The sequence below is a fragment of the Mytilus californianus genome, unplaced genomic scaffold (assembly GCF_021869535.1).
Source record: "Mytilus californianus isolate M0D057914Y unplaced genomic scaffold, xbMytCali1.0.p SCAF_6, whole genome shotgun sequence".
NCBI classification, from domain to species: domain Eukaryota; kingdom Metazoa; phylum Mollusca; class Bivalvia; order Mytilida; family Mytilidae; genus Mytilus; species Mytilus californianus.
Window position 1 is genome coordinate 11,411,151 of NW_026262712.1, and position 23,602 is coordinate 11,434,752.

Consider the following 23,602-nt stretch of genomic DNA (forward strand, 5'->3'; position numbering starts at 1 on the left):
CATAGCGGCCTCAACAATAGGACAGGGGTTGGTAATTTTGATGTATTATCTATAATTTCACCATACCTGTCAATACAAGTTGCAGATTGCTATCGATAGCAAATTACTTTTTTAAACAATTCTGTTTTTATGCCCCATCTACAATAGTAGAGGGGCATTATGTTTTTCGGTCTGTGCCTCCGTTCGTCCGTCTGTCCTGCTTCAGGTTAAAGTCTTTGGTCAAGGTATTTTTTGATGAAGTTGAAGTCCAATCAACTTGAAACTTAGTACACATGTTCTCTATGATATGATCTTTCTAATTTTAGTGCCAAATTAGAGTTTTGACCCCAATTTCACGGTCCACTGAACATAGAAAATGATAGTGCGAGTGGGGCATCCGTGTACTATGGACACATTCTTGTTATCTATAAACCTGGAATCTGATGAATTTATAAAATTTTATGAAATCTTATGATCAGAAAATGGTTATTCGATGGCAAAAGATATAAAAAATACTGTTCTTTCTGGCATTGAAAAACCAAGAGGAACCAGTTGTTTGTGTATAAGAAAAGACTGATAATTGGAACAATTTTGCTGATATTTGTGCATTTTATAAATAGGATACATAACAATTAAATAATATAAGTCACCTCAACATTTTAATTGCAAAATGAAATTGAAGCTACTAAATTAATGAAGATTTGTTTGTTCAATTGAATAGATACAGAAAGATTTTTGATAAGACTAATATTTAATGAGAGGTCAATAAACAATGAATAGCAATGGTATGGAAGCACAGTAAACATATGCCAGAGTTTTGAAAAATGAAATGTTATATTCAATTTATTGAACAAATAGGAGTGTTTTTTCCCAATTGATTTTGGCCTAGGTTGTCTTTGAATTCTTATGCAGGCTAGAACTGATATAAATGCAAATACTTACAGTTCTTTTTGGCTGTCAATTTAAACCACATTAGCCTGCAATTTTAAATATATGATTTTAAAGGAAAACAAATTTGAAAAGGAAACTATTAAGTTCAAAAAGGTAAACAATAGTCAAGAAATACAAAACCAAAAAGTGGCAAATCTTTAAAGAAAAGTTTAACCTTTGAACTGAAACGTTTCATCTTTTTGATTGACAGGTATGACCTACTGTTGTAATGTGAGATTGTTTTAGATTTATTTTTATTATTATTACTTTTTTATTGTCTTTGTTTTTCAACTAGGTGCCATATTTGGCTATGAATTATGGGATATGTCACATGCTTGTATGATGTTTTATGCCATTCATTCTCAATAAGTTCTATTAAATTTTCTGGATGTGTCATTCATCACTTCAGTTTCTAAATTTCTCTAAAAATTCTCAGACTTCTTAATCTCAGTTTTGTAAATTGATTTTATATGTATTTTTAGTACAGGACCAATAAAGAAGAATTTCAAAATGACTATATTAACTTTACTAATTTTTACTCTGAATTAATGATTTTAATAAATGTCACTATATTTTTCTGAGAACAATGTCTTAATATAGGAACAATAACTGTCTCCTCTTATTTTTATTTCAAACTTTATAAGAGTTACTTCCCTTTTACTTTGTTTTTCAACATGGATTTTGGAAAATCAAAACTGAGATTTGTTTTGGTACTTCGCCATAAAGTACTTTAAATTATGCTGTTTTACATAAAATAATGAGAGGGAACAATTTATGTACTACCATTTTCACCAAAAAGTCTTACAACAAGAATATGAAATTCAGAAAAAATTCTCAGTTAGTCCCAGAGGGTACCACCAGCTCAGTAGCCAGTACTTCGTTACTGACATGAAAATATGGATATTGTGTTATAAAAATTTGCTGTAACAAAATTTTGAAATTATTTGAAATTAAGAAATATATCCCTCATGCAAAGCTCTTGATTCCTTGCTTGGCTTTGGCTATACTTTTTGTCCTTTTTGGTTTAATTAGCTCTTCAATTTTTTTAAATAAAGTTTGGATTTTCTAATATTTTGGCAAGGAATATCACTGAAGAGACATTTTTAGCCGAAATACAATCTGGTGCAGTAAAATTGGTATCGTTAATGTTATTACAGTGAGATGGTATGGTACATATATTTTTACCTTTAAAATTTCCTTACTGTGGATTATTTTTATTCATGGAAACTATTTTTGTGGATTGAGAAAAAAAATGTGGATATTTGATTTTGGGGTTCTGACAAATTCTGCATAGGAAATTTTCAACTTTGTTGAACACTTTTATTTTTGTTTCACTAAAACCCACAAAATCCATATCCCAAGAATAATAATGAATCCACCATTGATTCACAGTTTATAAATAGAATGGGTTATTTGATATAGGTTATATTTAACTATACTCCAGTTACAAGAATAAATACTCAAAGGTCATTATTTAGTCTGCTATCAATGTTATATGTTTTGACAGAAATTATTTGCATTTTATTTTTTTCCCGCCAGATTTTCATAATTGATTTTAACAATCGAAGCAGAGTCCTCTTTAGATTTAATTTGTTTGAGAATTTTTAAAGTGTACAAGATACACAAGAATTTATCACAAATTATTTTTTTGTATTTCACAGTAAGGTGTCAAAGTTTATATTAACCGAGTTTTCTTAAATAAATTTAAGTGATTAATTTAACAAATATGAGGTTTAACTTTGTGAAAAGTCTGCTTTCATTGATGTTTGTTAGTTACATTTAAAAAAAAAAAAAATTTATGTGCCTGCAGCGGCAAAGGGGTCGTTAAGTTTTACCTATGTCTGTCTATACATCCGTCTGCTTATAAATTATTGCTTATCACCACAAAATACAGATCAAGTTCAAATTTGGGTGGTGTCACTTTAACCCTTCTAGAGTTATCTTTATAAATGGAATAATTGCTGCATTTTTTGTGTCCATTCTCTAATTTTAGTTTGTCTCAACCAAATATTATGAAACTTATACAAAATGCTAATTACCATAAAACACAGATCAAGTTTGAATTTGGGTGGCGTCACTTTTACAGTTCTCTAGTTATGGCCCTTTATAATGTTTATATGCACGTGATGGCATCATCTGTGTCCGATGGACAACTTCTCCATTTATTTACATCAAATATGAGGGAAAGTTTTGAAAGTGAAATACCAATGTCACCTAGTTGTATCTGTGTATTGGCAATGATTCTAACATTCTTAGTGAACTAAAACCACTATCTTTAAAGTTCTGTTAAAAACAATTCTTGCTATTTTACTTATACCAGGCCAACAATGTTTGGGTGCAGATCATGTAGCTGTTTATCTGTATGTTCTCTCATATAAGAACACATTTTTACACTTTTTTTCCACCCAGCCCCTAAAGGTCCCTTTGAGATAACTTTTGGTAGATTTGCTATTCAAGAGTTTTAGCCAATGCTGTTCAGACATAAATTAAGTAGATTCTATTGAGAACTTCTTTAATAGACACCAAACTACCATTTCTTAATAAAGCAGACAATCATGGAAAAAATATATTTAATAAATAAAGATAATCATATAGCTCTTCATGTTATTTATGTATTTATACATCCTTGGCTTTCAAATATTTGGCCTCAAGCATTCCTGATGAAGTCAAATCCAGAAAAGCGCTTTGGATGCATACAATTGATGAAGTGTTATTTTTCATTTTATATGATTAGGATAAAACAAAATGAAGATACCCCTAATTTAGAATTTTGGATAATGTTACCCTTAAATTTTGTCCTTCATGGGACACAGGAAGGATCTGTTGATCAAATAATTCCATTTATTTAGCACAGTATAATAAATCACATATCAATATGCCTAAATCAGGTTTCCATAATTTTCTAATCTGTATGTAAAAATCAGTTACAAGCTGTATTCACATAATAGTTTAAGGCCAGTAATCAAATAGTCACTTGAAAAAAAGAAATAATAATCTCACAATCATGACTCAATTAATTGGTTCTGAAGTTAGTTATATTTCACTCAATGTTAAATATATTCCTAGAAATGTGATATATGTACTGTGTTCAGATACAACTGTTAGTGTCTTCTTGCAAGTTGAAACTGTTGGTCAGATTAAAACATGTGTTTATGAGAAAGATGTATTATTTATATTTTCAGAAGAAGATTCATAATTACAATGTAATTGAATTATTTGTACCATGTGATTTCAGAGAAGGTCATGACCTTTTACATCACAGAGACTTAAGATTTTCAAGTTAAAGCTATGATGTAATACAGTAAATTCCAAAAATTGTGGGTGCATATCTATATTGGTGAATGTTATACAAATGACAAAATATAGTTAATGGTGAATGTTATATAAATGACAAAAAAATTAAAGATTTATATTTATTTTAGCGAAAACCAATCAACCCATAAAAATATACTAATCCACTGTATTGTTAATACAAGAAGTAGAAATATATCTTTGCAGTTCTCATCTGATGAAAGATCAGCATTTGCCAATTGCACTCTTTTACTAGTTTAATTCATGTGATTTTTGAAAGGTCATGACCTTTGAACTCATGTGCCATGTTACTAATTTTGTTCTTCCTTGATTTTGTAAACAGATATTGATCAGTAAATATTTTTCTATTACATGTTTTATTTTTGTTTATCTCCATTTTGAAAAAAAAGGAGGCAGCCATTTTGGAAGGATTTGATATTCTTGATTTTTGGCTTGTCTTGGCAGAATGTGAGACATAGGGATGCTAATTGGACATCTTAAGATGTATATCTAGATGTCTAAAGTTTTGAAGTTTTTCTCTATCATATGTTCCATTGTCCTTGACCACATGGTTTATGTAAACGAAACCTGCGTCTGGGGCACAAAATTTTCATCCTGGTATCTATGATGAATTTATTTAGCTACTGCTAAAAAACTTTAAAATAAAAGTTTATTTTGTTACATGCATTTTTTTACTTGTTTTGATTAATAGGTCAATTATATTTAGTGTATGGAATGATTGTAAGAGAAACATGTTGTTGCAGCAGTTGTATGACCTTGACGTCATTGCATGGTTTATGATTGTTCATTCGGTGTTGATTTTTCTGGTTGTATTTGTTTCTCAGATACTTTAAGCAATAGGACAACTATGTTTGGTGAATGGAATGATTGTACAGGGTACATGTACATGTCCATCTGGCAGGTTCATCTGACCTTGACCTCAATTATATGGATCAATTGTAATGTTTTACAGTATATTTAGTACTTATAGTAAAACCTTTTATCTTAAAGATTTTCAACCACTTTGAATTTAACATTTATGATTATCTTCATTCAACATGATCAAATTATTTGCAATTTCCAGTTTTGAGTTTTTTGATTGCAGATATATAGTTTTGAGAAAATCATGTCTGAAAGAAATATTGTGGTTACAGCCCATTGAAATGCATATTCATAATAGATTTACATTCTGAGCTGGATTTTAGATATGACAATTCTCAGTCGGACATATGACTACATGCCTTACAGTCAATACCTATTTTATTAGTTATTGGTTTGACACTACCAGGGATCAAAGTTGTGACATCTGGCACTCAAGGAGAGCATGCTATAAGACACTGAGTAGTTTTGCAAATGGGGGGAAACCTATGTTTAACAAAAATCGAAAGCAAAAATTAAAAAAATTATTGCATGTAGGATAGGGGTATAACACTAAGGAGCTTGATCAGTAAAGTTTTTTTTTATCTTGTAAGATTTATGAATATATATGAATCTATCAATACAGAATTATTTTTTATCATTTGTTATTTAACCTAAGCATGAGAAGGACACCAACTCTTTGTGAGATAATAATAAACTTGTACAAAAAAAAATGCCTCTTTAATACATATACATATATATAGATATATCATCTGTTGTGCGATATTCCTCTGCTCAAGAAAGTTAAGTTTCTCATTTTCATATAACTAACCAGCTAAAATCCACAGTACCATAAATTACCATTTTATAAACAAGACAATTTGACCCACATATGGTGAACATTATTTTTTTTTATCTCAGTTCTGAGAGTTTTATAAAAGCAACCACTAATGGCACCCATAATTATAGCTTGGATGAACGATGGATATAATACTGTCGATAGGATACTTACTCAGTGGGTTAATTGTAATTTGCTCACCTGATTAGTGAAGGGCAGGAAGTCTAAGGTCTTGCTCACCTTGAGTGCAGGCGGTCTAAGGTCTTGCTCACCTGAAGTGCAGGAAGTCTAAGGTCTTGCTCACCTGGAGTGCAGGAAGTCTAAGGTCTTGCTCACCTGTAGTGCAGGAGGTCTCAAGTATGATTGGAGGTTTAGTCAAATCAAAGACTTCAAAACTGGTATTTGAAGCTTTTCTGTCTAACATGCCACTTATACCTATTAAGTGAAAATTCTTTAAGTTCTGGTTAAATTTTACTCACACATGAGGCTTATTTATGGTAAATTATCAACAGTGTACCATAGATACTTGCTGCAAAATACAATGTCTACATGTATTCAGACATTTTGAGGCAATGTTTGAACTGTATTTGTTTTGTTTTGTTTTAAAATGTTTTAATGTTTATGCTGACATTGGAATAAAGGTGAGTTTATGAACATAGAGTGTATGAGACAACTTATCAATTACTTAAATCTTCAGATGAAGTCTTCTAAGATACTATTACTTGTTTTTGAAAAACTAAATAATTAAACATTTTATGAGATGTAAGTTGTGATGAGTTTTGGATAACCTTTTATGTCTAGAAAATTTAGTTATGCTGTAAAAAAATAAATCGATTTAAAATTGGATAAAGAAAAAAAAGTATAAGATTAGAAGTCTTGCTCATTAGAATTATTTAAGAAACATGATTTATCGACAACTTTGATGTCATACTTTTTTGGAAGAGGTAGACATAGCTGTAGGATAAGGGACATAACTCTTTAAAATCACTGGTAAGTTTGTGTCAACCATTCTCATAAATATATTGTAAGCTATTTAGTAACACAGAATATTTTAATGGAAGCTCACAAAGAATTGAGGAATCCTGACTACAATGTATTACTTTTAGGAATTATCTCCCTTGACCCAGATCTAGAGTCTTAAGGCACTTTGTACTGATAAGGATAAAGAATTTATTTGTTTCACATTTTATCATATCAGGGCTTTTTACAGCTGACTATACAGGGGACCTATATTTCCTTAAATCCATTTCATGTGAACTCTCATTGCCAATTATTTGACATCTTCTTACTTTATATTTAAAGGTCAGAACAACTCAGGGAACATTCCACTAAATCATTTAGCATATATACTGAATTTTTAAACAACTTTCTATGGAACAATCAGCAATTGACCAGCAATTGACCAGCATAGTACTGACTTGGTACAGGAAGCTTCAAATGAAAGTTGTGCAATGAAATAGGTTTTATGGCACACTTAACCACTGCCCTTCTTTACCCTTACTTTGTATTGGAGCTTTTGAATAAAATTGGTGGACTGAACCAAGTTTTACATTGCTCAAATTCTGCCATTAGTTTTTCTTAATTTATGGTTCTATATATTTATGAAAAATTAGGAGATGATTGCTTGTTTAATTTTTTATTCAAATGTAGGGAGGTGTTCTTCATGATGTAGGATTTGGATTTAGATTTATGTCAAGGTTAAATTATTGGTTTCTATCTATTTTTAGTTAGAAGAATTTGATAAGCACAAAGAAGGACTTGAGAATTTAGAATCTGCTCTGCTGCAACATTTGAATAGTAAATGTGCTTCTAAAAAAGCAAAAGAAAAAGATGAAAAGAAATCTGCAAAGTCTCCTGAAGGTCCTGAAGTTAATAAAGAAACTAAACGTCGACAGAGTAGATCTAAAAACCCACAGGAACCAAATATTCATGATGGGAAAGAAGTTAAAATGGAACCAGTGGAACAGTTACCAGATTCAGAACTTCCAGGTACCAGTTCAGTTATTTTCCAAAAAAATAGTTCAGTCTACATACATGATATATATCCTATTTAGAGTATGAAAAACTGTAGTACTTGACAATAAACAATTACTGATTCAAATATCATACATAACCTTTTATGATCATGCTTTGAAAAATCACTTAAAAGGTTTTATCTACAGCAAAACATTTAATTTATGTGTCAGATATTTGTAATATTTTCATATTCATGTTCAAAGTTTAAATATCATGAATTTTTAATTGAGTTATCAGATGATTACCTCTTCAAAATGATTTTATAAGACAAAAAACATGGGCCATTATTGCCTTTGAGGAAGCTTCTTACAAAAGCCAAACAGAAAATATTGAAAAGTGTAAACCAAATTGTTTTATCAGATACTTTTTTCTTGTATAGCCCTTTCTAGCCGAATTTGTGGCATTTTTTTTTTTAAATTTTCTTACTTTGTTGATGTTTTCATATATAAAAGGAATTTCAAGTTTTTTTGAGGTTTTTAACATATTTTGCTAGGATATATATTTGTTTGTTTTTCTACTAGTCAAAGTCAGGAAAATTAGTTGGTATACACAGGGATCTCCAACAACCTACACAATCCCCTCTTTTAGAATATTTGTCTTTTTCTTTTTCTGTCTCTGGACTGCTCTATTTCATTGTTACATCCAGTTCATTAAAAAACACTTATTTGTCTGTTTCAGATACAAGCTATTAGATTGGGCAAATATATCATATGGTCACAACCCCTCAATATAAACTAATTTATCTGTTTCAGATACAAGCTATCAGATTGGACAAACATATCATAAAGCTACACCCTCTTGATTTTAATTTATTTGTCTATTTCAGATACAAGCTATCAGATTGGACAAAGATATCATATGGCCACACCCACTACTATGGATTGTAACAACCTACCAAACATAAAGTTTAGTGAGTTTACCAGTACTTTCCTGTCAGTCACAGCTAAGCAAGTGGAGTAAGTATCACATTCTTGAACAAGGATTCTTTAGAAATCTTTATTGTTATATTGGGATATATTCTAAACTGTATCTTAATTGGATAATAAGCAAAAATAAACCACTGACACAAATTACACAAGTCTGGCTACTGTATCTTTATGCCCAAAGAAAGCCACTGGAATTAAAATTTGTTTCTTGAATAAATCATTAAACAAGTATTGTTTTGTATGTTGAGACCCCCTCATGAGAACTGTTTAAGCAAAAACATCTAAATTTTTGTGAGATCAGTCAAACCTTGTGTTTAGAGAGAAGTGACTTTATAATGGAGTCAACCTTAGAATAGAGGTGATCTTTTAAATTGAATTGACTGTAGTAATAATTAAGATAATTTGAAGTTTATTAATTTTTTTATAATTTCAGTTTAAGGAAGCATATAGATTTTGAAACAGTTATCAGACGATACTATGAGGAGCCTGTCTGTATGACGGAATTCTCTAGCAGTCTAGAATTAGATAACTTACCTGGAATGATTAACAGAGACAATCTTCAATACCAGCCTGAGTCAGGACTGAGAGAGGTAATATTTACAGTACTGCTTCTATTACTGTAGATTAATTCAAGTTAGCCTTAGATTAAAAATCAACAATACAAGTTGCTACGTGTTTGCCAAGTACATGTAGGATTTTGTGTCATTACTACACCATATTATTTTTATGCCCCGCCAAAGCGGAGGGGGCATTAAGTTTTACCCTTGTCTGTCTGTACGTCCGTCCGTATGTCCCAAAATTGGTTTCCGTTCTCTTACTTTAGTTTGCCTCAACCAATGTTAGGAAACTTATACACAATGCTTATTACCATAAAACACAGATCAAGTTTGAATTTTGGTGCGTCACTTTTTTCCTATTATCATCATTATATTTGTTTAATATCTGTTATATACACTACTGGCAGACGGTAGTATTTCATGTTTCACAGAAATAACATTTTGATTGTTTCTAGATATGACATGCAAAACTATATTAATACATGTATGATTTTTATGCCCCTACCATAAGCAAAAGGGGCATTAAGTGTTACCCTTGACCTTCCGTCTTTCTGTTTTTCTGTCTGTCCCATTTCATTTCCCAATTGCACTTAAGTTTTCCTCATCCAAATTTTCTGAATCTCATTCACAATGCTATGAACCAATACTTGCAGACATAGTTCAAATTTAGGCAGTGAGTCACTTGCGGTTCTAGAGTTATGCCCCTTTTTAACTAGGAAAATTCCAAAGCTTGAGCGTGGGGCATTCGTGTCATCAGACACAATCTTCTTTTATTTGAATATCATATATGGTTTTAATTGTGTATGAATTTAAAAGATTGAGAATTGTGATCTCACAAATCGTTTCACCCTACTGAATAGTAATGTTTATGTACGTTTTGGAAGACAGGAAACTCCCTAACAATTAATTAGATACATAAAAAAATCTCTTTATTTACAAATGATTTTTATGGTTGTTTTGAATATTTTAGGTTTTACAGAAACTTGGAGGGGAACCAGCACAACGTGTTGAAGTGATTGGAACCAGGATTGCAAACGCTTTGAAAAAGGTATCATGCATTTCGTAATTATCTGTATTAATATCTTATTGTTGAATTTTATTCCTCACTTAGTGATACATTTAGTTTGAATATAAAAAAAATTATCAAATTTTCAAAATTACCAAAAGACAAATGCATTAATGAGTTATCTAAATCTCAAAAGTCATTTAACCGGAGTTGCTGCGTCATTGACTTTTGACACCTATCTCCTTTTATTTTTACATAATGTATATAATTTAATTTTACAGAAAATGAAAAACACTTGGTAAATGTGTTTATTTTGTTTTACAGAAAATGAAAAACGCTTGGTAAATGTGTTTATGAAAAGCACTTGGTAAATGTGTGTATTTTATTTTACAGAAAATGAAAAACACTTGGTAAATGTGTTTATTTTATTTTACAGAAAATGAAAAACACTTGGTAAATGTGTTTATTTTATTTTACAGAAAATGAAAAACACTTGGTAAATGTGTTTATTTTATTTTACAGAAAATGAAAAACACTTGGTAAATGTTTTTATACGACCGCAAAAATTGAAAATTTTTTGGTCGTATATTGGTATGACGTTGGCGTCGTCGTCGTCTGGCGTCGTCCGAAGACACATTGGTTTTCGCACTCTAACTTTAGTTTAAGTGAATGGATCTCCATGAAATTTTACCATAAGGTTCAATACCACGAAAGGAAGGTTGGGATTGATTTTGGGGGTTATGGTACCAACAGTTAAGGAATTAGGGGCCAAAAAGGGGCCAAAAATAAGCATTTTTGTAACTTCCAGACAATAACTTGTGTGTAAGTGTATGGATCTCTCTGACATTGTACCACAAGGTTCCATATCACAAAGGGAAGGCTGTAATTGATTTTGGGGGTAATTGCCTCAAAATTTTAGGAATTAGGGGCCAAAAAAGGGCCAAAAAACAAGCATTTTTCTAGTTTCATGACAATAACTTGTGTGTAAGTGTTTGGATATTTCTGAAATTGTACTACAAGGTTCCATATCACAAAGGGAAAGCTGGAATTGAGTTTGTGGGTAATTGCCCGAAACGTTTAGGAATAGGGGGCCAAAAAGGGGCCAAAAATAAGCATTTTTCTAGTTTCCAGACAATAACTTGTGTTCAAGTGTATGGATCTCTCTGAAATTGTACTGCAAGGTACCATACCACAAAGGGAAGGCTGGGATTGAGTTTGGGGGTGATGAATCATAAGGGGGTTCAAAAAATTTGGGGGGGGGGGATTTTTTTTTTTTTCTTTTTTTTCTTTTTTTCCTTTTTTTATTCTTTTAAAATTTTCCATTTTAAGTTGGTTATTTCTGTTTTATATTTAAAAGCAAATAATAATGATATGGTAGGAGATACACACCAAACAGGATGTGTAAATTTTTATATAATAAGTATTGTGCAATAGCAAGAAATTTTCAATTGCACAGTATTGCACAATAGCAAGAAATCTTCAATTGCACAGTATTGCGCAATAGCAAGAAATCTTCAATTGCACAGTATTGCGCAATAGCAAGAAATATCCAATAGCACAATATTGCGCAATAGCAAGAAATTGTCAATTGTACAGATTGCACAATAGCAAGAAATATTCAATTGCACAGTATTGTGCAAAAGAAGATACTTCGTATAAATTGCTTATTTCTTGATCAATTTCAGTGGAGTTTTATTCTTGAATTCTTGGGGTTCTTTAATATGCTGAATCTAACCAAGTATTAAGTTTTTGGATTGTGGGCCCCGTTTTTAAATTGGTCCACATTGAGGTCCAAAGGGTCCAAAATTTAACTTTGTTTGATTTCATCAAAAATTGAATTATTGGGGTTCTTTGATATGACGAATCTAACCGTGTATTTAGATTCTTAATTTTTGGTTCCGTTTTCAAATTGGTCTACATTAGGGTCCAAAGGGTCCAAAATTAAACTTAGTTTGATTTTAACAAAAATTGAATTTTTAGGGTTCTTTGATATGCTGAATCTAAACATGTATTTAGATTTTTGATTATGGGCCCAGTTTTCAAGTTGGTCCAAATCGGGGTCCAAAATTAAACTTTGTTTGATTTCAACAAAAATTGAATATATGGGGTTCTTTGATATGCTGAATCTAACCATGTATTTAGATTTTTGATTTTTGGGCCCCATTATCAACTTTGTCCACATTGAGGTCAAAAGGGTCCAAAATTAAACTTTGTTTGATTTCATCAAAAATTGAATTCTTGGGGTTCTTTGATATGCTGAATCTAACCATGTATTTAGATTTTTTATTTGTGGACCCGCTATCAAATTGGTTCATATTGAGGTCAAAAGGGTCCAAAATTAAACTTTGTTTGATTTCATCAAAAATTGAATTATTGGGTCTTTGATATGCCAAATCTAACCGTGTAATTAGATTTTTAATTTTGGGTCCCGTTTTTAAATTGGTCTACATTAAGGTCCAAAGGGTCCAAAATTAAACTTAGTTTGATTTTAACAAAAATTGAATTCTTGGGGTTCTTTGATATGCTGAATCTAAACATGTGTTTAGATTTTTGATTATGGGCCCAGTTTTCAAGTTGGTCCAAATTGGGGTCCAAAATTAAACTTTGTTTGATTTCAACAAAAATTGAATATATGGGGTTCTTTGATATGCTGAATCTTACCATGTATTTAGATTTTTTATTTGTGGGCCCGCTATCAAATTGGTTCATATTGAGGTCAAAAGGGTCCAAAATTAAACTTTGTTTGATTTCATCAAAAATTTAATTATTGGGGTTCTTTGATATACCAAATCTAACCGTGTATTTAGATTTTTAATTTTGGGTCCCGTTTTTTAAATTGGTCTACATTAAGGTCCAAAGGGTCCAAAATTAAACTTAGTTTGATTTTAACAAAAATTGAATTTTTGGGGTTCTTTGATATGCTGAATCTAAACATGTGTTTAGATTTTTGATTATGGGACCAGTTTTCAAGTTGGTCCAAGTTGGGGTCCAAAATTAAACTTTGTTTGATTTCAACAAAAATTGAATATATGGGGTTCTTTGATATGCTGAATCTAAACATGTATTTAGATTTTAGATTTTTGGCCCAGTTTTCAAGTTGGTCCAAATTGGGGTCCAAAATTAAACTTTGTTTGATTTCAACAAAAATTGAATATATGGGGTTCTTTGATATGCTGAATCTTACCATGTATTTAGATTTTTTATTTTGTGGGCCCGCTATCAAATTGGTTCATATTGAGGTCAAAAGGGTCCAAAATTAAACTTTGTTTGATTTCATCAAAAATTGAATTATTGGGGTTCTTTGATATGCCAAATCTAACCCTGTTTTTAGATTTTTAATTTTGGGTCCCGTTTTTTAAATTGGTCTACATTAAGGTCCAAAGGGTCCAAAATTAAACTTAGTTTGATTTTAACAAAAATTGAATTCTTGGGGTACTTTGATATGCTGAATCTAAACATGTGTTTAGATTTTTGATTATGGGACCAGTTTTCAAGTTTGTCCAAGTTGGGGTCCAAAATTAAACTTTGTTTGATTTCAACAAAAATTGAATATATGGGGTTCTTTGATATGCTGAATCTAACCATGTATTTTGATTTTGGGCATTGGATCATAATAGGTAAATTAAAAAAATTGAAGTTCTTAGACCACATTCTTTCTGTGTCAGAAACCTATGCTGTGTCAAATATTTAATCACAATCCAAATTCAGAGCTGTATCAAGCTTGAATGTTGTGTCCATACTTGCCCCAACTGTTCAGGGTTCGACCTCTGCGGTCGTATCAAGCTGCGCCCAGCGAAGCATTTTATTATTTTATTTTACAGAATATGACATCTTGGATCTTAACAAATGTAGCAGCCCTGTACTGGAGAGTGGAAGGTGATGCCAAGAAAGCCATTGATTGTTTACGTCTGTCTTTAACAACAGCACCCAGAAGTAAAAGGGTAAACATATTTAAATTGATATACAGATTTTGTTAAAGAAGGATTTGTTGGTAGATGTGTCTTTTCAACTGGTCAATAGCCAAGAACAATAACACCAGATCTGTTTATGAAATAATAAGTACTGTGAATAAGAAATGTGGTATAAATGTCACTAAGACGATGATGTAGTAAATCACCTACATCAATTGATAAGCTATAACTACCCAGGTGTCATGGGGTTAGAGCTTGATCATGGTTGCTAGATAAATATTTAAATTAGTAATTTTGTTTGTGTAAAACTTCATTCCATTAATGATTTTTATACGACCGCAAAAATTAAAAATTTTTTGGTCGTATATTGGTATCACGTTGGCGTCGTCGTCGTCAGCGTCGTCCGAAGACAGATGGTTTCCGGATAATAACTTTAGTATAAGTAAATAGAAATCAATAAAATATTAACACAAGGTTTATAACCACTAAAGGAAGGTTGGGATTGATTTTGGGGGTTATGGTCCCAACTGTTTAGGAATTAGGGGCCAAAAAAGGGGCCCAAATAAGCATTTTTGTAGTTTCCAGACAATAACTTGTGTTAAAGTGTATGAATCTCTCTTAAATTATACCACAAACTTCCATACAACAAAGGGATGGTTAGGATTGACTTTGGGGGTTATGGCTCAAACCATTTAGTAATTAGGGGCAAAAAAAGGGGAAAAACAAGGGTTTTTCTGGTTAAAGGACAATTGAGACAATTTAAAAGCAGTGTAAGGGAGGTAATCCAATTCAAATTAAAGAACACTGTTTGATTACCTCCCTTACACTGCTTGTAAATTATGTATTAAGCAATGATGATTGTCTTGAGGTGATTAGCTGTCAATTTATTTTCAGCAGTTACTATTAATTAATATTAATTTTAGCCATGACTATGTATGTCATTTTATATTTTAAAACTTTTATGATGTATTTAAATGGGTAATTTTGGTTGCAAACTGCATTAGAAATTTGAATTAAGATACTGACCATATCTTGAGGGAAAGAATTTTTTTGGGGAATAAGGGAAAGGGGGGAGGTGAAAAAAATTGGAGGGGGGGACAATTTTTCTCATTTCAGATTTCAGAAATTAAAAGAAAATTTCTTCAAATATTTTTTTTGGGGGGTTAATATTCAACAGCATAGTGTATTGCACAAAATCAAAAAACCGGGGTAAAATAAAAAAAATTTGGTAGGGGGTTGGGGGGTAAATTCGCAACAGCATAGTGTATTGCACAAAAGCAATAAATTGAATATAAATTCAAATCATATAACCAATTCTAAGTTCCTTGACTACAGTTATTCTGTGTCAGAATCCTATTATGTGTCAAATATTACAATCCAAATTCAGACCCAAGCGCGAATATTGTGTCCATTTTGGCCCAACTTTTCAGGGTTGGACATCTGCGGTTGTATCCAGCTGCGCTCAGCGAAGCAATTTATAAAACATTCACAAGAAACAGAAGGCCACAGACCACAATTAAATTCCTCTATTAGTTCTTTATAACGTTTTGTTTCATTAAAAAAAATGCACCATGCATTTTTGTCAAATCTTTTGTGTGTTTAATGTATAGTACTAGTCCAAAAATATATCCAAAATTCAGAAAGATTGAACCAATCACTCTTACAAATTTAGCCAATACACATCCATACCCCTATGGACAAGTCAAGAGATGTTCCAAAAACAGTAAATATCACCTTTTTGCACCTGGCCTAATCACTCTTTCCATATCGAAATCAGTTAAAATACAACATCCAAAAGTTTATTTCACCTCTCTTCTTTCATTTCCACCCCAAAAAAAACTAAGAAATGAGTGAGGAAGGGAAAGAAAAAAAATTAAGTAAAAATACACTCTAATTAAAAGGAACTATATTCGTGGACAACGAAAAACCGGGTCATTAATTGTGGTCTTGAGCCAGAAGTAAAATAATCTAGGTTGTTTTGAAGCTGAAACTTTATTTATAAAAATATTTGACACAAATGTGCCAAGGCTAGTAAAAAAAAACAGTTCATGTTTATGTTAGCAGAAAATATATATCTATTTTCAGGACACAGCGTTAATCAGTATTGCCAATATTTTTCATCGAGCTGGTTATATCAACGATGCTATTTTTACCACTAATTTAGCTCTAGATACTGCCAATAAAGTGGCTGTGAGCCACTTCACGATGGCTAATCTATATGCTGTAAAGGTAATTATCACCCAAAATCTTGACATGTAGTTTTTATAAGACCGCAAAAAAATTTTGCGGTCGTATATTGGGATGATGTTGGCGTCGTTGTCGTCCGAAGACACATGTGTTTTCGCACTCTAACTTTAGTTTAAGTGAATGGATCTCTATGAAATTTTACCATAAGGTTCAATACCACAAAAGGGAGGTGGGGATTGATTTTGGGGGTTATGGTACCAACAGTTAAGGAATTAGGGGCCAAAAATAAGCATTTTTGTAACTTCCAGACATAACTTGTGTGTTAGTGTATGGATCTCTCTGACATTGTACCACAAGGTTCCATATCACAAAGGGAATGCTGGGATTGATTTTGGGGGTAATTCCCTCCAAATTTTAGGAATTGGGGGCCAAAAAGGGGCAAAAAACAAGCATTTTTCTAGTTTCATGACAATAACTTGTGTGTAAGTGTATGGATCTTTCTGACATTGTACCACAAGGTTCCATATCACAAAGGGAATGCTGGGATTGATTTTGGGGGTAATTGCCTTCAAATTTTAGGAATTAGGGGCCAAAAAGGGGCAAAAAACAAGCATTTTTCTAGTTTCATGACAATAACTTGTGTGTAAGTGTATGAATCTTTCTTAAATTGTACTACAAGGTTCCATATTACAAAGGGAAAGCTGGAATTGAGTTTGGGGGTAATTGCCCAAAACGTTTAGGAATAAGGGGCCAAAAAGGGGTCAAAAATAAGCATTTTTCTAGTTTCCAGACAATTACTTGTGTTCAAGTGTATGGATCTCTCTGAAATTGTACTACGAGGTACCGTACCACAAAGGGAAGGCTGGGATTGATTTTGGGGGTAATTGCCTCAAAATTTTTGGAATTAGGGGCCATAAAGGGGCAAAAAAACAAGCATTTTTCTAGTTTCAGGACAATAACTTGTGTGTAAGTGTATTGATCTTTATGAAATTGTACTACAAGGTTCCATATCACAAAGGGAAAGCTGGGTTTGAGTTTGGGGTTAATTGCCCTAAACGTTTAGGAATTTGGGTCAAAAAAACAAGCATTTTTCTAGTTTCCAGACAATAACTTGTGTTCAAGTGTATGGATCTCTCTGAAATTGTACTTCAAGGTACCATACCACAAAGGGAAGGCTGGGATTGAGTTTGGGGGTGATGAATCATAAGAGGGTTCAAAAAATTTGGGGTGGGATTTTTTTTTCCTTTTTTTTCTTTAAAGTTTTCCATTTTAAATTGGTTATTTCTGATTTATATATAAAAGCAAATAATAATGATATGGTTTGAACAGGTAAATTAAAAATCTTTAAAAAAAAGTTCTTAGACCACATTCATTCTGTGTCAGAAACCTATGCTGTGTCAAATATTTAATTACAATCCAAATTCAGTGCTGTATCAAGCTTGAATGTTGTGTCCATACTTGCCCCAACTGTTCAGGGTTCGACCTCTGCGGTCGTATCAAGCTGCGCCCCATCGAAGCATTTTATTATTTTTTCATTTGGCCATATTCCTTTCTAAAATTCTCCTTGCAGCATCCCATCAGCTACCTGATGAAAATATTAATGAAAAAAAAAGGATACTAAAGGTGACAGCCTCACAAAAACACAAAAAGTTGAAGGATTGTGACTTTTTTGTCAAATTTCTTCGAAAGGAAAATGACACGGAAAACAACAGTCCTTTGTTAATTTAAGCCTTATATATTTAGGCCTTTATTTAGTAGGCTGCCCACTTGTTTGTGTATTTTATGGCATATATCTCTAATGTGTCGGGGGCGGATCCAGGATTTTAGATAGGGAGGGTGGGGCGCAAACTTAAATTTTTTATTGAGGTAAAATTATCGAAATATCCTTTTTAAGCTGAGGACAACCCATGCTTTGCAATTTTTTTTTTTGGGGGGGGGGAGGGTTGTTGCGCACACCAGCAACACCCCCGCCTGAATCCGCCCCTGTGTGTGTACCGGTATACAAAAAGAAAAGGTAGTAGAACCCTCCAACATTGTCATTTGTCGTTTTAAAAATGCATGCAGAAAACTGCTAGGTACAATAGTTAATTATATAAATTTCAATGCCATATTTAGAAAAAAGTCAGAGTATCAGATGAATTTTAGAATGTAAATTAAGACAAATAATGAGAAGTGCAAACTTTAATGAGACCAAAATCCTTGACAAAAATAACATACAGTATTCAAAAATAGACAGGTACAATTTGTTTTGCTCTGTATGGTCCAGAGTCTATAAAAGTATGAATTTCCATTGGAGAAGAACGGTAAACATATGGAAAGGGTTGGTTCCATGCTACATAACTTTATAGGTCACCTTAACCTTCCAAAAGTACATTTTGGAAGATATTCCAAATAATTGATCTGCAAAGGAGACTGTTCAGTTTTGATGTTTTTTAATTGAATAGAGATTCACTGGATTTAGATTTAGCAATATAATGCTAAACGTTTCACTGGATTTTGTGGAAATACAAAAAAATGAACATATACTTTTGTCAGTTCTCTTGCTTTTTCATTGGACTCACAAATATAGACACCAACAACAAACAAAATGCTTAACTGCAGTGTTTGAACCTATAACACCTCTTGTATAAATAAGTATACCCCTGCTTTAAAAAAGTAGGGTATACTGTTTTACCTCAGTCTGTCCGTCCATCCATCCATCTGTCCATCCATCCATCCATCCATCCATCCCATGAATAATTTTTCGTCACAGCTTTCTCAGGAACTACATCATAAGGATTTCTGAAATTTGGTTTCAGGGTTTAAGTCAGCTATACCGAGTGATGCGTTTTCAGATTCATCACTCAACAACTTCCTGTTTACCGAAATATTGGGGCGGGGGTATCATAAGTGAGCAGTAGCTCGAAGTTTCACTTGTTATATATATTTTATCACAGTGTTAGTACACATAATCGACGCATCTTGTATGTGGTACTTGCATTATATATAACTTTCTCATAAATATATGTCATAACTGAGTACTTTGAAAGTTTTATTTGTGCCATCTTTTGAGCTTGATATTTTAATGAATGTTTTTATAAATTGAAAGATATTCAGTCCAAAACTTTGAATAGACTTTTAATTAAGAAATTGGTAATTGCAAAAAATAGTGAAGGCAAATCACAACTATGAATGTGAGTTTTTATAAATACCAATCTGTTATTGCCACATTTTTAATGTGAGGTTTTATAAATACCAATCTGTTATTGCCACATTTTTAATGTGAGGTTTTATAAATACCAATCTGTTATTGCCACATTTTTAGCATTAATAAAAACAGCACAAGAATTTCTGATTTTATAGTATATCAATTCTTTTAACAAAAAATTCCTAAGATTTTGTAATACCTCATTTGTAGGCCAATTATCAGTCCGATAAAGCACACCCTCTTTTATTCAGGTTTATCTTAATATTAAGGGCATTCAATAAAGGTTTGATCCCATGGTGATTTTTGACAAAAATTTGAATACAAGCTATTTTTCGCCTAGTCAATTCAAATATGTAATAAAAAGATATATACCTTATGTGCTACTCTTAGAGGATAAATGGCCCGAGAACACAGTTATTTCGTAGTGCATTTCTTTTAGACAATAAATTCAAATTAAAAAATGCGCACCTGCTCTATCTCAAAAAGATTTTTACAGTGTACATGATTGGGACAAATAATATCAAAATTATAGAAAAGTCTACCAGCTCTAACTCAAAATATTGACAATTCTATGTTAAGAGGGTCTAAAATTCAGTTTGACAGCTTCAGACATACTAGTTTTTGACCTTTTTGAACTGGACCAAATCACTACTTAACATAAAGATTCAGCACCCAAACTTTTTTAACTTGTAATTTCATCCCTTTACTTAATATTTCATACATAAAATATAAAGAAATAAATTTGGAAGTTATACACTGTCCACACTAGGGACTATATTTGGAGACAACGAAAATCTAAGGACAATAACTGTGTCCTCGGACCAAATGGGGTCGAAATTTAGACATTTACTAAAAATTTTGGATTCTTGGACATTTCTTTCCTTGGGAGACACATACATGACTTTTATGTAAAAATAGTTGGAATATCTTCTTGGCATAAGTTTGCTCTAAATTTGTGTAACTGTTCTTTGGCTCCATGTACTCGTTTTCAAGCTTATGGTTAAAATCAGTTGAAAAATGCATCTTTTCCCATTATGTCACAATTTGACGTCATGAAAAATAACATTTTACTTTAGCAATGTCATTAACTCCCTTATAGCTGTATCGTATGCCCTTAAACTATAGATACTTGTGTATAATATGTATATGTATTTGTTTTCTTTTTGAGGCTCAATGGGATAAAGCAACCATGTTTTATGAATCAACATTGGGATTACAGTCAACATTTGAACCTGCAAAGCAGAGGCTTAAAGCCATCAAATGTAAAATTGTGATGCAGAAACCTGTTGCTATGCCTACAGACTAATTTTATTTTGCTATATACTCATCTTTAAGCTTATTGTGATATTTTTAAACATGACAATTGCGAAATATTGATATGGCCGATGTTGTGGCCATGTTAGGGTAAATACCTGCCATCTTTGATGTCTTTCATGAATTTACCTTTTTTCTCTAAAAAGAAATATCTTTTTACACTTTATTGACATATAACAGAGAAAAATGGGGTCATAATTGGAAATTCCATAAAAATCCAGTAGTCCTTTATTGCTGTATTCAGAAATTCTGCTCACCAGACTGTAAGCTAGATTTGGAAAATTGCTAACAAACTTTTGGGTGGGATATATTATATTATTACCTTTAAAAAATTGTATTAGGCTACCAATCACTGCCATCGAAAATGTCTGCCACCAAAATCATAGTTTATCAATACCAACTACCTGGAGCCTCTCCTTCCAGTAATTGCAAGATCGATGCAAACATTTTTTTTTCCCTTTGTGTAGAATATCACCTGTCTCCATTCTATACTGATTTTGAAACAAATATTTCTTTTGATTTATTTTTTTTTATTTGGCTAATGCAGTTCCAGAGATAAAATATATATTTTTTTAAATCACAGAGAATGAAAGTTGTAAGAAATGACATTGAAAAAACAACATATCTGAAAGAAAAGATAGTAATTTAAGTTTTGTAATTTAGATTTGGTTTTGGTTTTAAAAATAGTTTTTATTTCTCAAATTTATCACGAAGGATATTATAGAACACATCTTCATAATCAGTATAACTAGCACCAATTTTGAATTGTTATTTGCCGCTCACTTTTATATACATATATATTGCACTTAATGTCTTATCAATAATGAAAAAAGTTCAGTATTGTCTATAAGTTCATAGATTTGTTGAAACAAAAGAGATGTATGCAAGGAATGTGTGTATGTGTCAACTCTCCATATATCAGAGGGAAAAATTAATTGTTTTTTTCTTAACTGGAAATATCATTCAAAAGACCAGTCCCTTGACAGGAAGTACAAAATGTTCTCAGAAGACCAGTCTCTTAAGAGGAAGTACAAAATGTTCTCAAAAGACCAGTCTCTTAACAGGAAGTATAAAATGTTCTCAGAAGACCAGTCTCTTAACAGGAAGTACAAAATGTTCTCAGAAGACCAGTCTCTTAACAGGAGGTACAAAATGTTCTCAGAAGACCAGTCTCTTAACAGGAAGTACACAATGTTCTCAGAAGACCAGTCTCTTAACAAGCAAGAACAATTTTTAGTTTTGGAAAACAAAACTTAATTTTCTTGATCTCTCTTTCAGTTCTAATTCACTGTAAGCACTTATAAAGTAGAAAAGATAGGATATGGGGGTATTTGACTGTTTTTTAACATTCGACAAATCATTGTTTTGGTATTTTGTTTAGATGCCCTAGTTCCCTTAAATACAGGATCCTTTAGCATAGTTATTTTTTGACAATTTAGTTTATGTGATTGTTGCCAAGATGAATATGTGACAATGAGTTGTTTAACTGCTGATAAATATGTAAGAAAGAAAAGTATATAGTAATATCTAAAAAAATATTCTGCAGCTTATTTCTTACTAAAAGGTTTCCTTAAGATGGAGACTAAAGTTGATACAAATGAATGTGTGAATGATTAATGTTGCATTGAAATAGTGTAAAAAATGTGAATTTGTTTGTTTTGGATCAGGGTTAATTAAAGAACACACATATTAAAGATTTAGCATTTGCATTGTTCCCAGAATTAGTGCTTTGTTTAGAATGTGTTCAGAAAGAAACATATATTATTTTTTGTCTGATGGCAAGAGGGTGAAAGGAGAATTCAGGAGAATTATGTTATTAATAGATTTTTTTCAGGATAATTGAAATCAATGTTATGAGATTATTCATAATCAGAGAATTCCATACCATCCCTTATTTATTTTTTTTTAATTTTGTATAATTGTCTGTTTTATTAAAGAATATGAAATTCCTTTTCTTTGTTTTGTTGTTCTTTTATATATTTTGATGACAGAAAAAATCTGTAACTGCTGACACATCATAAGATCAGGCAAAATGTTTTCAAGTTTTATAAAATTTTATAGGTCGAATAATTCTGAGACCTTCTACAAACGATCCTCATTTCATTTTTGTGGGTTGGAAAGCATCACAGTATTGACTGCACATAGTATCAATGAAACTCTGGTAAATTTTATCCTCACCTCGGGTAAACTTGACCATAATGATTAATAGAATGATCTTATCAATTTATCATCACGTGATTCTGAACGAAATATATGGTGCAAAAAGCCAGCAATGATTCTTATTGATCAATTCCAAAGGTCTCCCAATGAACTACACGGTGTGACCGGCTTTCCACATTTTTGTCGAGCCTGTGACATTTATGTCGCAAAAGCGAGACATAGTGATCCTAGACTCCGGTGGAGGCATCAGCCGCATCAACATTAAGGTTCAGTCTGTGATTAAAGTTTTTAGCTCACCTGGCCAAAAAGGGCCAAGTGAGCTTTTCTCATCACTTGGTGTCCGTCATCTGTCGTTGTCTGTCGTCGTCCGTTAACTTTTACAAAAAATCTTCTCCTCTGAAACTACTTGGCCTAAATCATCCTTAGGGTATCTTAGTTCAAA

The 23,602-nt window shown here is 32.0% G+C and overlaps 1 protein-coding gene across 7 annotated transcripts in view; it reads left to right on the forward strand.

Annotated features, from left to right (window-relative positions):
- LOC127706313 (tetratricopeptide repeat protein 17-like) overlaps positions 1-22,951 on the forward strand; it is a 65,253-nt gene extending 42,302 nt beyond the window's left edge. For 5 of the 7 annotated variants that reach the window (XM_052210827.1, XM_052210828.1, XM_052210829.1 and 2 more), the window contains 7 exons: positions 7,624-7,885; positions 8,739-8,868; positions 9,272-9,428; positions 10,366-10,443; positions 14,223-14,342; positions 16,398-16,541; positions 20,855-22,951. In XM_052210827.1, the coding sequence (XP_052066787.1) occupies positions 7,624-7,885; positions 8,739-8,868; positions 9,272-9,428; positions 10,366-10,443; positions 14,223-14,342; positions 16,398-16,541; positions 20,855-20,992 (1,029 nt within the window). In that variant the 3' untranslated portion in view covers positions 20,993-22,951. The remainder of the gene's footprint in view (positions 1-7,623; positions 7,886-8,738; positions 8,869-9,271; positions 9,429-10,365; positions 10,444-14,222; positions 14,343-16,397; positions 16,542-20,854) is intronic. The other 2 variants (XR_007984413.1, XR_007984414.1) reach the window with 2 other exon arrangements.
- The last annotated feature ends 651 nt before the right edge of the window (positions 22,952-23,602 follow it).